We start from the raw sequence: 20,367 nt of genomic DNA, 5'->3' as shown, positions 1-20,367 counted from the left end.
CTTAGGTTTGAATTTGTTTGAATGATTTGTGCGATACTGACGTGAACGGAACAGTTGATTAAATAGTGCTTCTGAAGCTTCACGCACTCAGTACAGATTCAAATAGTTCAAATTTGCTATTCAATAAAGCTATGTATTGGAGTGAGGATAAGAATAAATGTTTTGAGGTTTTTACTCCTAAGAAAGTTTCTTTCCTACTTTTCGATTCGTTTCGATGGTCTTCGTTTCAGCTAACATTCCTGCAGCATTTGCCTTTGTGTCAGATAACACGGATATTTACTCTCACATAGCCATACATGAGATGATGGATGCCAACAACAACTGCGGCCTGCCTCTCTTTTGTACATGAATTATTTGGAAGAAACTCGTGCTTATAAGTTAGATGGCCCAAGGGGGGTACAGAGAAATCAAGCCATTACTTACTAACTGTAGAATTTGAGGTGCTTAGTATAACTGTCACTAACAGGTCTCACTCAGCGAAGAATACGCAGAATACCTACATGAAACAGTTGTTGAGGCGGTGCTTCTCACAGCCAGCCATTTAATTCAATTTTTGTTTGCTGTTTGCTTCTTAAAATAGCCATGTATTACAGAATAAATATCATATGCATGATGTAGACCAGTTCCGTCGTTGGGTCAAGGTCTTGATGGAGGTTCTGGACTTAGGCTATGACTAAATGCCCGGCAGCCGGGTACCGGTCTCAAATAGACTAAACGCCCGGAAGTCGGAAGTTTTCACCGAGTTCTTATTGAAAGGTTCTCTCAAACTTCTTAAGAATATTAGGTGTTTGTTTAGAATGTCAAGCAATTCCAACAATTTATTTGTGTTTTACGTGGACAAATTTTGCGAGCTTGTGCACCCTATAAAATCGACTTAGAATTTTTCTATTCTTTTTTTACGGCACATTTTTACGATTAAAATTCAGTGTTGATATACTGTGTATTCTTTTTAATACCATGACCTTAACTTTAGACCTCCAAATCACACACAAAATGCTTGGGCCGCCTTTGCATAATCTAGGATATATTACTAATTCACGTTCCTGTAGAGTCATTTTGCGGCCCCCTATGACGAAATGGAGTCACTGTAGTCGCTCTGTCTGAATAAAAAATATCCGTTAATGGTAATTGCCTCAATTGTTTTCAAAGATTCAAAAATCTTCCGAGTGAATATCATTGTTCTCTTCATGGAAATGTCTGTTGTCTTGTGTGACCATGCCTGAAGAGCGTGACACAATACTCGCAAGCAGGATGTCGACTGAAATTCACAGAAATCCGTGAGCTCTCACAGTGTACTAAAATTAATCGTTTTGATCATGCTTCGTTCTCATGACGTTATATTACTTTCTGGTGAACATATACTATCCAAAGGTTGCTAATAAAAATCTTATGTCATTTTTGGTTTTAGCTTTGCATCTGACTGGTTGAGTGACTTGAGGTGGTAGAATTGTTGCAGACCAATCTGAGGGCGAAGCGAATCAAAGTTTTTTTTTTAATCATGTCGAAAATCTCAAGCAAGCGTGGGCTGGCTTCACAAGATTCCTCTACAAATTTTCCTTGCGAATTTACCTTGCATGAGCGTGCCCTCCTCGATATATGTGACAGGCGTTAAGTGTGGGGGGGCACGACAGATTCCTTTCTTGGTCGCAATTTCCGCTACGTTCAGTTTCACTTTTGTCTTCTCAGCAAACAAATACGGAGAAGCATTTGTTCGATAATAAAAAGAGATAGCACTGAAACAGATGGAACACGAGTGGAAGAGACTAAAAGCCGGCAACTTTTACAAATTATCGCAGAACTTACCTTAAAAGACGTTTCGTCGACGAAGGAGCGTTGAATTCGCTAGTAAAAAACTTGTTAAGTTTGGGAGTTTCAGTCTGTGAAATGCTATTTTCCCGGTAGCATACCTGCCAACCTTCAGAGTAAAAAAATCTGGAGACTTCTCAATTCGACCGATGTAAACCGCGCGCGACAACCTGAACCGCGCCAAATTTCTATCATGTATTGTGCAATTTGATTAGTTGACTTCTGACCAATAACGATACTTGTTAAATGACTATAAATTTGATTGCTCTTTTTTACTTTTTCCAATTCAGAACAGCTTAAATAAGAGCACCAAATCCTTTTTGACATCTCGAAAACAAATAAATTATTGAAAAAAAGTTGAAAAAAGGCCACGGTAGGCATTTCCCAGGAGATTTGGTGCTCTAATTGGGAGACCGGGTGAATTAATGAATAATAAAATAGAGGGCAAAATTACTGAATGCTGATTGGTCTATGAAGAGGGTATTTTTTCTTAATACTGCTTGAGAAGAGGACTAAATTACTAGCTCATGATTGGTGCTCAGGTTGCCTAGGAACAGCTTGCGCTATCGAAAAGTTGTTGCTAAGATTTTCTGTAACAATGGCGTTTCGTTTCGAGATAGTTGACGAGGAATATATCGAAGAATTAAAAGACAAGAGTGAAAACGAAAACATGAGGAAAGCACGGAGTACTGGAAGAATGTTTTTAAAAAGTGGGCGAATGAAAGAGACTTCAAAGCAAATTTAGAAGAGTATGAGAACGATGTCCTCGACCGAACACTGACGCAGTTTTATGCCGAGTTACGAAAAGTAAACTGGGATGAATATGAGCCCAACTGCCTGAAAGTAATGCAGGCATCACTGGAGAGATATCTAAAATCAAAAGCCTATCCAAAGTCCATCATCCGAGATAGGGAGTTTCTTAACTCCAGAAAAGTCCTAGAAGGGAAGACCAGGAAATTACGAGAGCAGGGCAAAGGAAAGCGACCAAACCGATCCAGGAGTTTGACAAAGAAGAGGTAGAAGTCCTCTGGCAGAACGGCCAGCTTGGAGGAGGAACTCCACGAGCTCTACTTAACACTATGTGGTGGCTGCTCACTTAGCACTTTAGCCTACGAGGGCGACAAGGACACCACCAAATGAAAGTTGAAGATTTCACTTCACAACGCGATGACGACGGAAACGAATTTCTAACTTTTGACGAAGGTCCAACTAAGACGAGACATGGAGGACTTAGCGTGAAAACCAGACTAGTCACCCCCAAAATGTTTGCTACGGGAAATGGGGAAAGGTGTCCGTCATTTTGTTCAAACGATACCTAGGGAAGCGACCAAGCGAAATGAAGAAAAACGGTCCGTTTTACCTCACAGTCATTAACAAGCCGGTTTCAAGCGTTTAGTACAAGAAAACTCCAATGGAAAAAGCACCACAAACACAATCCTGAAAAACATGAAAAAGAGCTCACTGCTGAAGGATCTGTGTCCCGAGAAGAATTTGACCAACCTCAGTGCACGAAAAACCGTGGTAAAGAAGCTGAAAAGTTCTGGTATCCCAAAGTGTGAAATAAAGAATATCACAGTCCACGCATCTGCCAACGGGCTTGACGATTACGACTCAGGAGACGAACAAGAGCAGCAGATCATTTCACGAGCCATTGACAAAAGTAATCCTCTTCCTTCCAGAGGCGCTTTAAGTCAACTATATCCTGCAAATTCCACTGCATCTTTGTGTGCTCCTGGCCATGTTTACAATCTCAGTCCCTGCACCGTCACCTTGAACATCGCCGGGAATGATGCCGTTCAGAAGAGCACAAGTGATGTAAGGGGAGGATACAAGCGTAACGAAGAATCAGATTCAGAGTGATCTGAAAGCGTCTTGAACGTTTCAACCTTGTTTAAAAAAGTATTAACTATATATTTTCAAAGTTGAAAGTTTGTTAGCAGGCCTGGTTTTCAATGTCCTGGTATGTTTGTGTAAAAATGAAATTTCATTCAGCTCATTTGCGCGTTTGTGGTGATTGATTCTTCGCCAACATTAAATGGCTTCTTGTGAATGATTACTGAAGAGCGCATTCAGAAATTCAGTGATTTTCCCCTCAATTTCATTAACAAGTAATCGCAATGGGTCCTCGTAAAATTAAGGATTAATATCACTTGTGTTTTCAGTAACTTCTGAAAACACGAGTGATATTAATCCTTAATTTTAATCGGCCCCATGCGATTACCTGTACGAACTTGGAGACTCCCACAAAACCCGGGAGAGTTGGCAGGTATGCGGTATGAAGATTTCTTTAGAGGGCGACATGGCACGAACGCTATCCGTCGGGATAAAGGGTCAAATGCGAGTGACCAATATTGTAAGAGCTTGATTTCTAAGAAATTACGCTGGTTAATTTCCGCCTCTAAGATCACGTCGATCATTGTGCCACGTACGCACGATCACACATGAAATGGTTTTCCCAACAAGCCAGTCTACTGGATGTGTGGTATAAAAGAGCTATGGCGTCTTCTAAAACCAACGTAAGATCAGTCTTAACGACAAATTCCATAGTATTTCAAAGGTAACCCCACCGAAAGGCTATGTGGGTCTACATTTGAGGCCCCTGTAGGAGAGGGGCATTGGGCTTTATTAGAAACCGCAAAACTGTGGGAAAAAAATTTACCCTAAACTGCAAAACCGCAAAAAATCGATTAAAAGCGAAAACCATCCGCAAAACCGTCAAAAGCGATAAATTTTCACTTCCCAGTTATTTAAAATAATTTGGATATATCAGCAAAGTTGAAAAGGTAAATTGGCCACCGTAACGATTACAAAAGCTGACGTTTCGAGCGTTAGCCCTTTGTCGGAGCGAATAGAGGAATTGTGGGTTGTGTTTGTTTTTAAAGGCAGAAAAACTCTAATACATTTATTAAAACCCTAATAAATCCGATACAGTGGTGACAAGTGGAGCATACAGAGGTTTCGCGGCTATCCAAGTCAGGGCTACTGGAGGCGCATAATTAATGCTCAGATCGAAGAGAAACCGAAACTAAAATAGGAAAAAACCGAAGAGTATATCGAGCTCAAGCCTAAAACTCGTTAGTATTTTCATTAAAACCTAAAACCAAATGCTGAAAAATGGAAAATAAGCAAAGCGCAATGAACACCATAACCGAAAAAGAGAAGATCTTTGGCTCAAATACCGAATTATCGATCCGTAAAAAATAACGAATGTTGTGCTACCTTTTTAATGATATCAAGAAAGGAATAGACATTCTGGTCTTCTCGGATAAGGACGAATAAACCGTAGATTCCCGTCTCCTGCATCTATTAATTAGTTTATTCGGTTAGGCAGGTGACGTTAAAGAACCCGCACTCACGGGATTACTGTGATGTGGTCTAGTCTGTTTACTGGGAATTGGGGGCGAGGGGGCAGAGTTGGGTTGGAGCTTAAACCTAGTAGGGTACTTATGTCACTTGTTTCTTCTCCAGTACTTCGTACAAATCCTTAAATACAAATACAAATAATACAAATACAAGAAAAAAAAAATTAAAATATGTCCCCTGCTAACTTCTTAATTTCAGAAAGTTTCTTCACGATTTGTTTTGTCTCGAAATGTTCGGTGCATTTATGCAAGTTCTGTCTGAGACTTTGTCATTCGTGCGTGATACATGTCAGATGATGAGTGTGAACATTATGTCAACAACTAGAAGCACCGCCTGTTGTGATTTTAGGACATTAATCGGTTTACATGATCAACGCAGCCTTGAATGACCTTTTAAATCAGTACTTAGCAACAACCAATCACAATGTAGAAAATATCATATAAGAGAGTGATTTCTTACAAATTTTGCAGAGTAGCTTTTTACACACCCGTTGTAAATAAGCGAATACGAGAGTGGAATGAAACAGTTTGATTGAATCTTGTTCGTTAGAATTCTATCCCTAGTAAACGGGGCAAAGTTTGCGAAAGTTCTTGATGGACGTGAAGTCCCTACCAGAGCGAAGACAGAAGGCAATCCATTTCTTTCTCAGTCTCTCTTCACCTGGAAAATCGAAAAAGTTAGGGTCCGGCCTCTTTTAGAGTTGTTATTTTACACCGAGATAGCCCAAAACTTCACATTCCACCTTCAGTCACTCCCATCTGTTTTCAAAATAAGTGCGTAGTCCCCTCAGCCTCCACTTGGTGCTCATAATCAGTAACAAGCTTTTCTCAGGGTCTTGAAATAACTGAGGAGAATGTGCTACCTTCCTATTATATCAAGAAATGGATAGACATTCTAGTCTTCTCGGAAAAGCCTCCATACATGTCTAATAGGCCCAAAACGTTGTGATTCGTCTACGAATCGTCACACCGGATGTCGAATCGTGCGTTAACATACCGGAACTCGAGGGGCGTGAGCAATATGTGAAATTACCATGGTGTGCCGGAAGCCGAATCCCTAATATCTAAAACGAGCCAAGTATGATGAGCTATTTTTCTGCGACGTCCTTGTTAAACACTGTTAGTAATTTTTGTGTTGCGAAACTTTTGTTTGATGGAAGACAAGGAACGAGTCTTCGACCGTTCGTTTAACCAAGGAACAGATGTAAACACGACAAAACATGACCGGGTTTCATTTTGAGATTGAAATATTATAGCAGTAATATATTCACATTACATTTTAAATCGGGCGAAGTGACGTTGCTTTAGCATTTTCATCAACCTTTTTTATCTCATTGAGAGAAAGGTTGCTTTACGAGGGTAGTTCTCACAAATTCTTTCTTTAATGGCATAGCGGACTTTGCTGTCGCTGCCGCGGGAGTGTTGTAGTCAGTTTATGAGAGACTTGATACAAGAATTGAGCGAGAAATTGTTTACAGCCATAAGCTTCGGTCAATCGTAGGTTTCATTCAGGAACACCAAATACCGACAGAAATCAGGAAGAGAGTAGAAAAACCAGACAATTTGCTGTAGATATACAAAGTTTACCTGAGAAGCAGTTTCGTAGAAGCCCGGAGGCGTAGCAGCCGTTTAAAGCCCTGCGACTTTCAAAGAATGATAAGTTCTTTTTCTCACTTGTCACCGTGCTACAAAACATCCAATTTTTAGTAGGAAGCTTTGAATGCTACACGTTCATGCACCAGAAAGTAAGGTTATAAGAACGACGACCATAAAGCTCAATAGGCCATTTTATAGTTGTGAACTTAGTTGCCAAGCCTTTGATTCAGAGTGAGGATGAAGGTGACCTTGTTGTGATAGAGACCTGTATTTGACTTAGCATGATAACAAAGTGATTTACACTTGAAAGGCAGCAAGGTTTGTATCATAAAAAAGGTCAACCCTAGCCTCACTCCCATTCAAAGGCTTGGCAACCAAGCACACAACTGTAAAATGGACTATTAAGACGATTAATCTTATAATTAATGTATGATATTGTAAAATTCAAGGATTTCTGCGAGATTCAGTCGACTTCCTGTTTGCGAGTATTGCGCCACGCTCTCCATGCATGGTTACACACGACTTCTGGCATTTCCAAGAAGGGAACGATGATATTCATGGGGAAGATTTTTCAATCTTTAACTAGACAATTTGAGGCAATTATCGTTTACGGATATTTTTGATTTAGACTGAGCAACTAAAGTGTCTTCAGTTCGTCGTCGGGGCTGAAAAATGATTCTGTAGGAACGTGAATTATGCAAAGGCCGCCCAAGCGTTCTGTGTGTGATTTTGGGGTCTGAAGGTTATTGTATCAACAAGAATACATAATATATTAAGTTTGAATTTTAGGCGTAGACGTGTGCCGTAAAAAAATAAAAAATTTATAAGCGTCGACAACCGATAAATATTGTAAAGTGCACAAGCTGGCAGAACTCGTCCACTAAAAAAAAACAGATATATTGTTGGAATTGCTTGACATTCTAAACGAACATCTGATATTCTTAACAACTTTGAAAGAACCTTTAAAAAGAAATTCGATGAAAACGCCCGACTTCCGGGCATTTAGTCTATTTAAGACGGTGCCCAGCTTCCGGGCATTTAGCCATAGCGTACGTCCGGTACCTTCTCCAAGACCTTAACCCAACGACGGAACTGGTCTACATTATCATGATATTTATGCTGCGGTATATGGCTATTTTAAGAAGTGAACAGTAAGCAAAAATTGCACTCAATGGCTAGTTACAGGAAAATTATCTAAGTCAGCTTCACACTCCGTCCTCAACGAAACGTAGAAAAGAGACCCTCGGAATAAAAACATGGGAAAATATACACGAGTAAATTACAGCATTACTTTCCTAGAAAATCCGGCCCAGTTTATGATATGCTTGTGAATCTGTAGGTCTCAATCTCTAGGTCGTTGTGGTTAAGTAATGTTGCATATTCTGGATCTTTCAGCGATTTAGTCCTCTGTTAGCTAACATTAGCTTTTACATCCCCAGAAAAGACGTCGTCTATAAGAAAATTAGCGTGCAAACAAGTTTTCTCATGTAGTATAGCTATTTTGAGGTTTTATTCCGATCAAGGTTTCCTGTCCGCCTCCCGGTTAGCTCAATTGCTTGACTGTCGGACTGTTGTGCGGGAGGTTAATGGTTCAAACCCCCGCCGGACCAACACTCAGGGTCTTAAAATAACTGAGGAGAATGTGCTACCTTTCTATAACATCAAGAAATTGATAGACATTCTAGTCTTCGCGTATAGGGACGAATAAACCGTAGGTCCCGTCTCCTGCATCTATTAATTAGTTACTGTGATGTGTTTACTGGAAATTGGGGGGAGGGGGCATCGTTAGATTTACCTTTAATCGATTGTAAACTGCTTAGCAGTCTGGTAAATTCCCCCGCACAGTGTTGCAAAGCGCCAAGAGCTTAGGATATGAGCGCTATATAAATAGAATATAAATATAAATTATTATTATTATTATTATTATTATTATTATTTTCCACGTTTCGTTTCTTTTCTTACAGTAATTCTTTTGTTGGTCGTTGTTTCAGCTCGCATCCTTGAAGCATTTGCATGCCTTTATATCAGATAACACGGTTATTTGTTTTCAAATAGCAATGAGATTATAGACAGCACCAACAACTGCGACCTGCTTCCTATTCGTAATTCCTTGGAAAGAACTCGTACTCATAAAGTCAGATAAAATCGAGCAACTGGCTCTAAAATTTAAGAATGTAGACCCGGCCAGTTCCGTAGTTGGGTAAAGGTTGAACTCACTGATAAAAAAAAACCTGTTAAGTTTGGGAGTTTCACTCTGTAAAATGCTATTTTACCGGTAAAAATGACAAGACGGAAGATAGTATGGAGATTTCTTTGGAAGGCGACATGACACGAATGCTATTCGTCAGGATAAAGGGTCAAATGCGATTAACCAGTATTGGAAGGACTCGATTTCTAAGAAATTACGCTGCGCCAATAAAGAAGGAATCGCTGCGTAAACTCAAAGGTTTAATTACGACAACTTGAATCGGTTGCGAACACATGGAACAGACAGAGTACCGACGCGCGAACGCAGCGCTAAAAATCGCAGGCTACAATATAAATAACGTAGTGGCGCTGGTTGATTTCCCGTTTCAAGATCACGTCGATCATTGTGTCACACACGATCACGCATGAAATGGCTTTCCCAACAAGCCAGCTGCAGTCTACTGAATGTGTGACATAAAAGAGCTATGGCGTCCTATAAAACCAACGTACGATCAATCTTGGCGACAAATTCCATAATATTTCAAAAGTAATCCCACCGAAAGGCTATTTGAGTCTTGAGAGCAAATCAGTGCAAAAATCAAACATTGCGCGGCAAAATTACAAAACAAAAATTCGCTGTTCTTATGCATACAAGTAGCCTTTAGAAAGTATACAATTACTGTGCAGTTTTTTCCTGAAAAAAATTATTTGCTTCCGAAAAAACGAAAACGTTTCATTTTCAGTCCCGGGATCGATTTGGCGACACCGAACAGGTTTAAAATAGGTCATGATTCACTCGACTTGCGTATCCAAAAAACTGCGCTAGAAATAGCTATCACAGTTCCAAGTTATTGTACAACTTGTCATTGCCACCGTGATTTCACCGTGATTTCATAAAGATTAGATGAATTCCAGTATTCAAGAGAAGTAAAAAGCTTATGGCTCTCCCGTGTTGCCTAAAACGGTAGGCGAAACACAACGAAAGAATGAAGTATGCGATCTCTCTCTATAATGTGTTACTTTGGGGGAGCAGATTTCTCTTTAGGTCGCTAATAAACTATTTTACCAAGAATTTATCTTTCTTGTTACTTACTTTTAAAGAATCGAACACCTCAATTTTATGTAATTAAATTGACCTCATTAGTGCATGTTTTTTTTTGCGACCTAAATAAAAATTCTAAATTTAAGGAAGACAATACTTTGCGTGTTCCTGCTCTTGGAAAAATGATGGAAGTTTTTGCTCTTTCGGGAGTATTGTCGCCAGTCCATGTTCGCAAATTTATCATATTATATTATCGCGCTTTGCAAATTATGTGAGGTAGTTCTGTCAATGGAAAACCATCGAGACCTCTTTGCTGCATCACGAGCCCAGGTAAACGGAAGTTCAAATATTCGAAAAGGCTGGTTGCTATGGAGTGACGTCATAAACCGGATAAGTTTCCATCATCGCCTTGCCAGCCTTTTTCGATAATTGCTCGCAGTAATCTGAGTTGTTGCTTGAATTTGTACAATCTCTGTTCCTGCTGGGTACAATGAAGCCTTTTGTTTATTAGGGGCTGGATCGGCCTATTGACATTTGGAGATTGGATTTCATATTAATATGCGTAAGCAAAAGCGGGAATGTTTAGTTTCCCGCGGTCGAGTGCAGTTATGGATCCCTTCAAACTTCGAAGGGTTGAATTGCTTCATTCTCCTCCAGATGAGTCAAGGGAATGGTTTATCTTAAATTTCAAGAAATGTGGCATAAGAGTCAGCAAGTTTTTTGAAGTAGCCTGTTGGTGGCACATTTTCCAAGCGTTTTGTACGGTCCAGCTTTAAAAAATGGCGGAAGCTTGGATGACCGATATGTTCAGAACAACAAAGTGGCCATCGCCTCTCTAGTTGGAGTTGTTTCTACCATCTTCCGGCAGAAATTCGAAGAAGGAGAAGTGGTGAGATATCTTTGGTTGATCGATAAAATAAATTCTTGATCCTGGATCAAGAAAAGCTTGGCAAACGTTACTTAGCATTTTCAAGCTAAGACGAACCGGGGTAAGTCATAACGTTTATATTTTTATTAAGATTAGAAAAAGTGAGTTTGCTGTCTTATGTTTTGTTGTGAATGCTGGTTTCACGGTGTATCAGAACTCATCTCTGCTTGGCAGGAAAATCACATAATTGGCTGAGTTTGATTTTACGCTGAGCCTCTAAGTCTTCTAGCTATGATCACTTTTTATGGCTACTTTAGGAGAAATTTCGGGTTTGTTTCCTTGATAGGGTCTTGACAGTATTATAATTTATTTCATTTCTATTTTTCTACGATAAAAGATTTAAATCGCCAGAGGGATGCCATTGAGAAAACTGGAATAGTGGTTAATGGAAGATGCTTTAAAGTTAAATTTCCAGGTTATTTGTGTGTGCCAATCTTGACTCTTTATATTTTTTTTTATCTTATTATTTTTTATTTTTGCAATGTTTTTATGTTACATGTCTAGCTACGTGATAGTAATTATTGAATCCATTTTATGCTTGGCAGTGTTAGAAAATATCTGGGAAAGTATAACATTTGAGATCTTTGGTGTAGCTATTTTAACTTCAACTTCTTGTTATCTTCTTGTCTTTTTTCATGACAGTTACTCTTGATTACAAAACACTGATAATGCTGCTCAAGCAAAGAGCTGGTGATGCCAAAAAATACATCAATGAACTTTGCAAGCAAGGATTGGACACAGAGTGCTGTGTATTCTGCAAAGTTATTAAGGTAGGTTATACCTGCAATGCTAAATGACATGCATCATAGTGGAATTATACAATAACACAAAACATATTCAGCCTACTGGTATTTGTTATGCAATTTATTTATAATCAATTAGTGAGAGCTTTCTTGGCTTTCTTGACTTTACAGAAAGGCAGACGAAAGGTGTCCATAAAAGTGATAATATTTTATCTGTGGTGAACAGTGATTATATATCTACCATTAGTAGTGAACATTATATGACTTTAGCTCAGTTAATTCATTATTGAGTGATACATGCAATTTATTTGTAGGAATGTGCCTCTCCTGATGTTCCTTTTGGGGAAGCCTTTGCTGAGTGTTTCCTAAAGAGCAAAGCAAATATTGGGGGGTAGGTACAACTCTGCATTTCTGCATTGACTTGCATAAAAAGTTCCAGCTTGCAGTATGGTATTTCACTTTCTATTGGAATACATGTCTTTAAATCTCACTTGGGATACTTAGTTTGATGGACAGTTGGCATACTGCCGGCCGACAGTTGGCCGAGGGTTGGCCAACAGACTTTTAGGGGAGCTGTTCTTCACTTTTACCCAGTTACCAGCAAAAATATGGTAAGCTTGGATTATAGAGGTGGAAACTTTATTCACTGTTTTTTTTTCTGTCTGTTTCAGATGGAAGGGGTTAAGAGATGACTTGCTCTTTCTCCTTGAAGAGGAGCCATGTGATGTTAATTTATGTGCTCTGCCTGCAGTGTATGACATTTTAATTTTTAAATTCTGTGCACCCATTGAAGTAAGGCATAGTCAACATTGTATCATTTAAAAATTCTATTTTCTTGAAGTCTTATCCTGTAACAATATTATTTTGTTTAGTGTTGCCTGGTCACTTCTGAGATATATATTTATTTGTCATATTTCTAAGATTTATATGGCCTTTGGCGTAATGCCTGAGAGCTTCTGGGATATAGCAAACTTAGTTTTTCATTCACTGTTAATAGAGGGAAATTATGTCTTTCCTTTCTGGTTCACCCAGGCTGAAGTCCTTCATTCAGAGTAATGCCTGAGCAATTCTGGGATATATAACATACCTAGCTTTTCATTCATGGTCAATATAGGGAAGTGCATGTTGTCTATCCTTTCTGGTTCACACAGGCTGAAGTAGTCCAGGCATTCAGAGTAATACCAGAGCACTTCTGGGATTTATAACATACTTAGCTTTTCATTCATGGTCAATATTGGGAAGTGTTGTCTATCCTTTCTGGTTCACCCAGGCTGAAGTCCTCGCATTCAGTGTAATGCCTGAGCGCTTCTGGGATATATAACATACATAGCTTTTCATTCATGGTCAATATAGGGAAGTGTTGTCTATCCTTTCTGGTTCACCCAGGCTGAAGTCCTGGCATTCAGTGTAATGCCTGAGCACTTCTGGGATATATAACATACTTAGCTTTTCATTCGTGGTCAATATAGGGAAGTGTTGTCTATCCTTTCTGGTTCACCCAGGCTGAAGTCCTGGCATTCAGTGTAATGCCTGAGCGCTTCTGGGATATACAACATACTTAGCTTTTCATTCATGGTCAATATAGGGAAGTGTTGTCTATCCTTTCTGGTTCACCCTGGCTGAAGTCCTGGCATTCAGTGTAATGCCTGAGCGCTTCTGGGATATACAACATACTTAGCTTTTCATTCATTGTCAATATAGGGAAGTGTTGTCTATCCTTTCTAGTTCCCCCAGGCTGAAGTCCTGGCATTCAGAGTAATGCCTGAGCACTTCTGGGATATAAAACATACTGAACTTTTTATTCATGATCAATATAGGGAAGTGTTGTCTATCCTTTCTGGTTTACCCAGGCTGAAGTCCTGGCATTCAGAAAAATGCCTGAGTGCTTCTGGGATATACAACATACTTAGCTTTTCATTCATGGTCAATATAGGGAAGTGTTGTGTATCCTTTCTGGTCCACCCAGGCTGAAGTCCTGGCATTCAGTGTAATGCCTGAGCGCTTCTGGGATATCTAACTTACATAGCTTTTCATTCATGGTCAATATAGGGAAGTGTTGTCTATCCTTTCTGGTCCACCCAGGCTGAAGTCCTGGCATTCAGTGTAATGCCTGAGTGCTTCTGGGATATACAACATACATAGCTTTTCATTCATGGTCAATATAGGGACGTGTTGTGTATCCTTTCTGGTCCACCCAGGCTGAAGTCCTGGCATTCAGTGTAATGCCTGAGCGCTTCTGGGATATATAACTTACATAGCTTTTCATTCATGGTCAATATAGCGAAGTGTTGTGTATCCTTTCTGGTTCACACAGGCTGAAGTCCAGGCATTCAGAGTAATACCAGAGCACTTCTGGGATATATAACAAAGTTTCACATAGCTTTTCATTCATGGTCAATATAGGGAAGTGTTGTCTATCCTTTCTGGTTCACCCAGGCTGAAGTCCTGGCATTCAGTGTAATGCCTGAGCACTTCTGGGATATACAACATACTGAGCTTTTTATTCATGGTCAATATAGGGAAGTGTTGTCTATCCTTTCTGGTTCACCCAGGCTGAAGTCCTGGCATTCAGAGTAATGCCTGAGCGCTTCTGGGATATATAACATACTTAAGTTTTCATTCATTGTCAATATAGGGAAGTGTTGTCTATCCTTTCTGGTCCACCCATATTGAAGTCCTGGCCTTCAGTGTAATGCCTGAGCGCTTCTGGGATATACAACATACTTAGCTTTTCATTCATGGTCAATATAGAGAAGTGTTGTGTATCCTTTCTGGTTCACCCAGGCTGAAGTCCTGGCATTCAGTGTAATGCCTGAGCGCTTCTGGGATATACAACATACTTTAAGTTTTTTCATTCATGGTCAATACGGGGAAGTGTTGTTTATCTTTTCTGGTTCACCCAGGCTGAATGGAAGTTCTGCTATTCACAGTAATCCCTTAGTGCCTCTGGGATACCTAACATTCTTATTTTCTTTGACATTCACAGGTTAATCAAGGGAAGTGTTGTCTATCGGCCTTACTGGTTCACCCAGGCTGAAGTCCTGGCATTCAGTTTAATGCCTGAGCGCCTCTGAGATATTTGACTTACTTAGCTTTTCATTGATGGTTAATATAGGGAAGTATTGTCTATCCTTTCTGGTTCACCCAGGCTGAAGTCCTGGCATTCAGTGTAATGCCTGAGCGCTTCTGGGATATACAACATACTTTAAGTTTTTCATTCATGGTCAATACGGGGAAGTGTTGTTTATCTTTTCTGGTTCACCCAGGCTGAACGGAAGTTCTGCTATTCACAGTAATCCCTTAGTGCTTCTGGGATACCTAACATTCTTATTTTCTTTGACATTCACAGGTTAATCTAGGGAAGTGTTGTCTATCGGCCTTACTGGTTCACCCAGGCTGAAGTCCTGGCATTCAGTTTAATGCCTGAGCGCCTCTGAGATATTTGACTTACTTAGCTTTTCATTGATGGTTAATATAGGGAAGTAGTGTCTATCCTTTCTGGTTCACCCAGGCTGAAGTTCTTGCATTCAGAGTAATGCCTGAGGTTTTCTGGCATATATAATGTGAAGAAATTCTTGTGACGCAAACTTTTCTGTTATTTGAGCTCTTCACCTATATCTACAGCAGAGCGACAAGAATAAATAGCCGTTTGAGACAAAAATTTGAAAAACAGCTTCATTTACTGTTAAAAGTCGCCCTGCAAACCGCGACGGGAAGAGAACATCAAAACAAAAAATGCTGCCAAAAAAACTCAATAAATAACACAAGGCAAAACACTGCTGGTACATTTCTTTGCGAAGCTAGATCGTGAAACTCTGATGCGACGTTTTTGTAGGGCGTAAACACACGACGACGATTGATTTCCTGACAAACTGGGTAATATGAGATAATATAAAGTATGAAACAACACGAAGTAACGCGCACAGCCTCAAGTGATCGATATACTGTATTTCCTTGAATAAGTGCCCACCCCTTGGCCATTCAAACTTGTAACTCTGAATAAGCGCGACACCGGAACCCTTTCTTTTTCAGCTTTCATAACATTTTAAACTTTTACTACCTTAGATGAATATGTTGGGAGAGATTCTTGCTTTAAGAGTTATATTACGCCGATGTATTATCTTTCCTTTTTATATGGCTGGCTTCGCAAGCGGTGCAAGATGCAGCGAATTCTGTGAGCTGATTGGCTATTAACCCTTGCTTATTTTTCGTTTTCTGCGGTGGCCAGCGTTGCAGCCATTTTGTCTTTGTGTAACCTGCAGGCAAGCTCTCGCTTGGCTCTTATCGCTTGGCTCAGGTTTGAGTTTTCCTGCTTAGTCAATAACGCATTACTGGATCTACCGCGCTCTAAGTTAATTTCCAAACCACTCTAGCGCACAGCGCTTGACTCAGTATTTAAAGTTGGTTTTTCGGAAAAAGTCAACGTCCCACCCCTCTCAAGAAGCTTTTAGAATATAAAAATTCAAGGACTTTCTAAGGATTGGTTAAATTCATTGGGGGACTTGCCCTGAAATTAACAGACTTGCAAGACAGTACGAACCCTGTTAAAGTTCAAGGGAGTTTAAACTTGTTCGTAACGTGTCATTAAACGAAAGTTGGTCTTTGTCTGTTTAAAAGCTTTGTCAGCTTGTTCAACATCTATCTTGATTTGAAAACAATTATTATTACCCCCGGTCTCTGTTTATTCACGATTTTAATCATCGTAGCGGAGGAGGTAGCGCAAAGAGATTTTCAACACCAGTGCGTTAATCACATCGTACCTATAATGTCTGTACTCTCTCGCAACTATCTAGAGGATTCCGGCACCAATATAGGTCATATGAAGGCCAGTGACAAAGAATCTTATGTGTACTGCATGAATATCGTTTAAAAAAACTGGAACAGGTGTAAACTATAAATGCGACATAAAATATCAGTGAGAAAAAGCCGCCATGTATTGTGGACTCTGCGTTAAACAGCAAAAGAAATTATAGGTTGTAATACGCCGAGTTTATTCCCAATAACTGGTAACCGGATGCTCAAAAATTACAGCACCAAGCGTCAGCTGTCAAAGATTCCGAACACAGCGGAAAAAAAGTCGTCGGTTCTGGAATTTACTTTGTTTCCGATCCGAAAACAAAAATCTGGTAAAATTGATTAGAAAACAAAACACTCAGGCCGCCAGTTAAATGTCGTAGTAAATAAGCGTCGCAGCCTATGTCAGTATTAATAAAGTTAACTAAATCCGCAAGCATTGACTAAGAAATGTTTCTTCGACGTGACTGTAACTGCCGCAACACACTCCGGGCGAGCGCTTTATCTTGTCACTATTTTTAAGCGCCGGCCATGTACACTTTTTTTGGATACGGCTTCTTTAATTACCTTTTCACGCCATAGGATGATGACATGATTGTGTAAAAGTTGACGCCTCTATCAGATTAGGAGCGAAATACGATCAAAAATTTTACCCAAGCAAGCCACTGGTATCCAGCAGAGAATGCGGACTAAAAGTACGGATTCTCTGCTGGATACCTAGACTTTTTTCGGTTGCTAACGGCGTGAGGCTCGTTACGTTTGGACTGATTTGATTGAAAACTTCTGAACAACAATCGTCACAAACAAAAGGAAAGAGACATATGGCATAAAAGAACCAATCTTGGCCACTGAGAATACCTCAGCCAGATATGCAAATTTTGTGTTGCTTTTCATGCAAGACGTAATTTGCATATAGTCTCAAAACGGGTCACGGTAAACTGCATTTGAATACATGCTTGAACTAGTTGGCTTTATTGTCAGCCCTTTTAAGGTTTCCTTCAGAATGTTCAGAAAAATTTGTATTAACTGTATAAAGAATACAAATGTGAAAAGTGAGCTACGAAGAATTCGTTGAAAACTAAGCCGGTTTTGATCTTGGCTGCAGCGGCGTGCTTCTCTGTTCATAGCGAACCTCACGAATGAAATTAACCAAACGGTAAAATGAAGCACTTTGAAAATTCGAGAATATCATATCCAAGCTGGGGTCAGTATATTTGCATTGTTCTGTACGCTTTTTGAGTTGCCATAATTTCTAAAAGAAAAACGATTTTGCTCTTGTGAATGGTCATGCATACGCAACATGGCGTGATTTTAGGTATTTTCGTCGACGATTTTCGACAAATTCTTAAAAATCCCACATTTATTTCCCCAAAGTAAACTTTACGAAATTCTAAACAAAGGCACATGCTCAAAATTATCGTTATTTTTCGCTTACCGTTCTACGAAGCACGGGAGAGCCATAACTTCTTTACTTCTCTTGAAATCATGGTGTTTATACCATGGCAAGTTATACAAAAAATTGGAACTATGACGGCTTTTCTAGCGAAGCATTTTTGACAAGCGAGTCAAGTGAATCAAGAGTAATTTCCGCCCTGTTTCCACGTGTTTGGGATCGCCAAATTGTGCCTAAAAGCCTGTTCGCACTACGCGAAATTTTGTTTGTTTTGCAAAAAAATGTGTCAACGCGAAATGATTTTCGGTGCGAACGATTTTTTTGACCCACCAAAATTTTCACAAGAGCCACCAAACTTCAAAGATGCCATCAACTACTTTTGAAGGTCTACAATTTTTTGTCGGGCGAGAAAATCTATTGTCCCTTGACAGATACCCTTCAACTGGTCATCATATTTCGTAATTGAACGTCGCGTTAGTAAGTTGTCGAATGACTCTCTCGATCTCCCCATTCTCAAATGTCAACGGAAAAAGGCTTCATGGAAGTTACGATTTCATACCAGGATTCTACAGGTCGAAGGCGGCGTCGACGTTTGTTGAGCAACTGATTTAAAGTCTCCATGATTGGTAAAAGCCGAATCCTTCCCAACAGAACCAAAAGTAATTGTTGACTAGCCACAATCAGGTTTTGCATGGCAAGCAAACAGCAAAGAAGGGCGATTTCGTGGGGGCATTTTGCTTTGCGATCAGTCCTTGACCAGGAAAGACATAAAAGAAAACGCACTGTCACGAAATCTCGGTATCTTTTTCGAAGAGAAACCGAAATCCAAATAGGAAAAACCGAAGACCACATCTGATACCAAAACCGAAAACGCGTCAGTATTTTAATGAAAACCGAAAACCAAATGCTGAAAAACGGGAAATCCGCAAACCGCACGGCCACCATAACCGAAAAACACACAAGATTATTGGCTCAAAAACAGAAAAACTGACCCGTCAAAAATAGCCAAAACGGCAGAATTAAGAACACCAAATACCCACTGAATCGGGAAGGGAGCGGACAAACCCAGGACAATTTACTCTAGGTACACAAAGCTTACCTTACAAAGCCGTCGAGACGTAGTGGTCGTTTAAAGCCTTGTGACTTTCAAAGAATGATCTTCTTTTTTCACTCTTTCACTGTGCTACAAAACATCAAATTTTCAGTAGGAACCTTTGAATACTACACACTTACGAGAAAGCAAGATCATAAGAGCGACCGTCAAAAGACGCGACAAAAACGATTAAAAAAACTCAAAAACCTTACCAAATTTTTCCCTATGAAATAAACTTCTTGAAGCAACGACTAAACGCAGAGAAATACAGATGAAAAGGGCGATGGAACAAGATTCTTACGGGCGACCAAAGCTTATGGAATAATCAACATCGTGTTAATAGCCACCGATGGTCAACGCCGCACGCAAAGCATACTGGTCAAAAGTGGGTCTTGAACATATGTAAAATCTGATTCTTGGAATTAGCGGCTATTAATTCCATTTCATTGTACATGACCCTGAAAGAAGGGGCACTAGGGTAAAGTAATATCATCGCTTGTCATGCACGGTTTCGGGGTGATTGTGTTGTCCGGAGCGAATTTGTTTGGTTGGCGTCACGCAGACGTATCTTGGAGGGCAAAGCAGATCAACTGAAACCGAGTTAAATTGCCCTAAATCTGCCCAAGAAATTCTCAAGATGCAAAAGTGCAGCCACTTAAGCGGTGTAAATCTGTTCTTATTTAAAACTAGTTCAGATCTTTTTTAAGGTTGAGAGTGTGACTGTTCATTACTATGCAAATCTTTATAATCACCCATTGCACAACGTGAACATAAATCATGAACATATTTGCCTATAAGGAGAATCTGTTGATCCAAAGAGAAAGGAACAATCATATTCACAAGGATGATTATCAAAGCCACTTTAACTTGCGCTTCAAAAAAATACCTGAGCTTTGATAAACATGCAGTGGGCTATTTATAGCTAGTGCATATTGCCATATCTCCGGGTGCCCTTTCCATTTGAATAAAGATATAACCATCTGAATGAATACCATTTCCTAGAAATAAGGGAAGTTTTTAACCATAATTAACGCATCAAATTTGTAAAGCTAGCAACAGCCCTTAAAAGACCAATTCACCAAAATGTTAGTAACCTTATTGGCTCCTTGAATAGAAGATCTCCCTGACGGTCTTTTAGTTTTGGAAGTATTTTGTACAAAATTCAAATTCCAAGCATAACGCACCTTCGTTTGATTTTCGAAAATCTTACGTCCTCGACGCCAGTGCCCTCTTGAAATAATACCTTCCTTACGTTCCTAACGACAAAACTGGAGCTTCGCATTAGTAGGCACGGTGTGATAGCAACTCTTGACATTTTCAGCATTCAGGGACTCAAACACTCCGTTGCGTTTGTTGAACCCCGCATTAGAGTGTCAAACAATTACAACAAGTCATTTGCCTATGCATTTTTGTCGTCTTTGAA

The 20,367-nt window shown here is 39.7% G+C and overlaps 2 protein-coding genes and 2 pseudogenes across 9 annotated transcripts in view; 3 read left to right on the top strand and 1 right to left on the bottom strand.

The window, feature by feature from the left end:
- LOC111329334 (putative ATP-dependent RNA helicase DDX60) overlaps nt 1-19,314 on the bottom strand; it is a 48,644-nt gene extending 29,330 nt beyond the window's left edge. For 4 of the 8 annotated variants that reach the window (XM_088742281.1, XM_088742288.1, XM_088742280.1 and 1 more), the window contains exons 1-2: nt 19,157-19,314; nt 18,951-19,034 (exon numbers count right to left, since the gene is read on the bottom strand). The gene's annotated coding sequence lies outside the window, so the exon portion shown is untranslated. Of the gene's footprint in view, nt 1-8,559; nt 8,644-18,950; nt 19,035-19,156 lie in introns of all 8 variants that reach the window. The other 4 variants (XM_088742282.1, XM_088742289.1, XM_088742284.1 and 1 more) reach the window with 2 other exon arrangements.
- Nucleotides 2,220-2,945, top strand: LOC148718123 (uncharacterized; annotated as a pseudogene).
- LOC111329336 (uncharacterized) lies at nt 2,886-3,666 on the top strand (annotated as a pseudogene).
- On the top strand, nt 10,402-15,438 carry LOC111329337 (uncharacterized). The gene is made up of 5 exons (XM_088742292.1): nt 10,402-10,982; nt 11,564-11,691; nt 11,979-12,055; nt 12,336-12,456; nt 14,651-15,438. Exons 2-5 carry the CDS (start codon nt 11,590-11,592, stop codon nt 14,699-14,701), a joined length of 351 nt encoding a protein of 116 aa, XP_088598418.1. The 5' UTR covers nt 10,402-10,982; nt 11,564-11,589; the 3' UTR covers nt 14,702-15,438.
- Nucleotides 19,315-20,367: the final 1,053 nt, after the last annotated feature.

The sequence above is a fragment of the Stylophora pistillata genome, chromosome 13 (genome assembly GCF_964205215.1).
Source record: "Stylophora pistillata chromosome 13, jaStyPist1.2, whole genome shotgun sequence".
NCBI lineage: Eukaryota > Metazoa > Cnidaria > Anthozoa > Scleractinia > Pocilloporidae > Stylophora > Stylophora pistillata.
The sequence above is the reverse complement of the archived record's forward strand: the minus strand, read 5'-3'. Positions and strand labels throughout refer to the sequence as shown.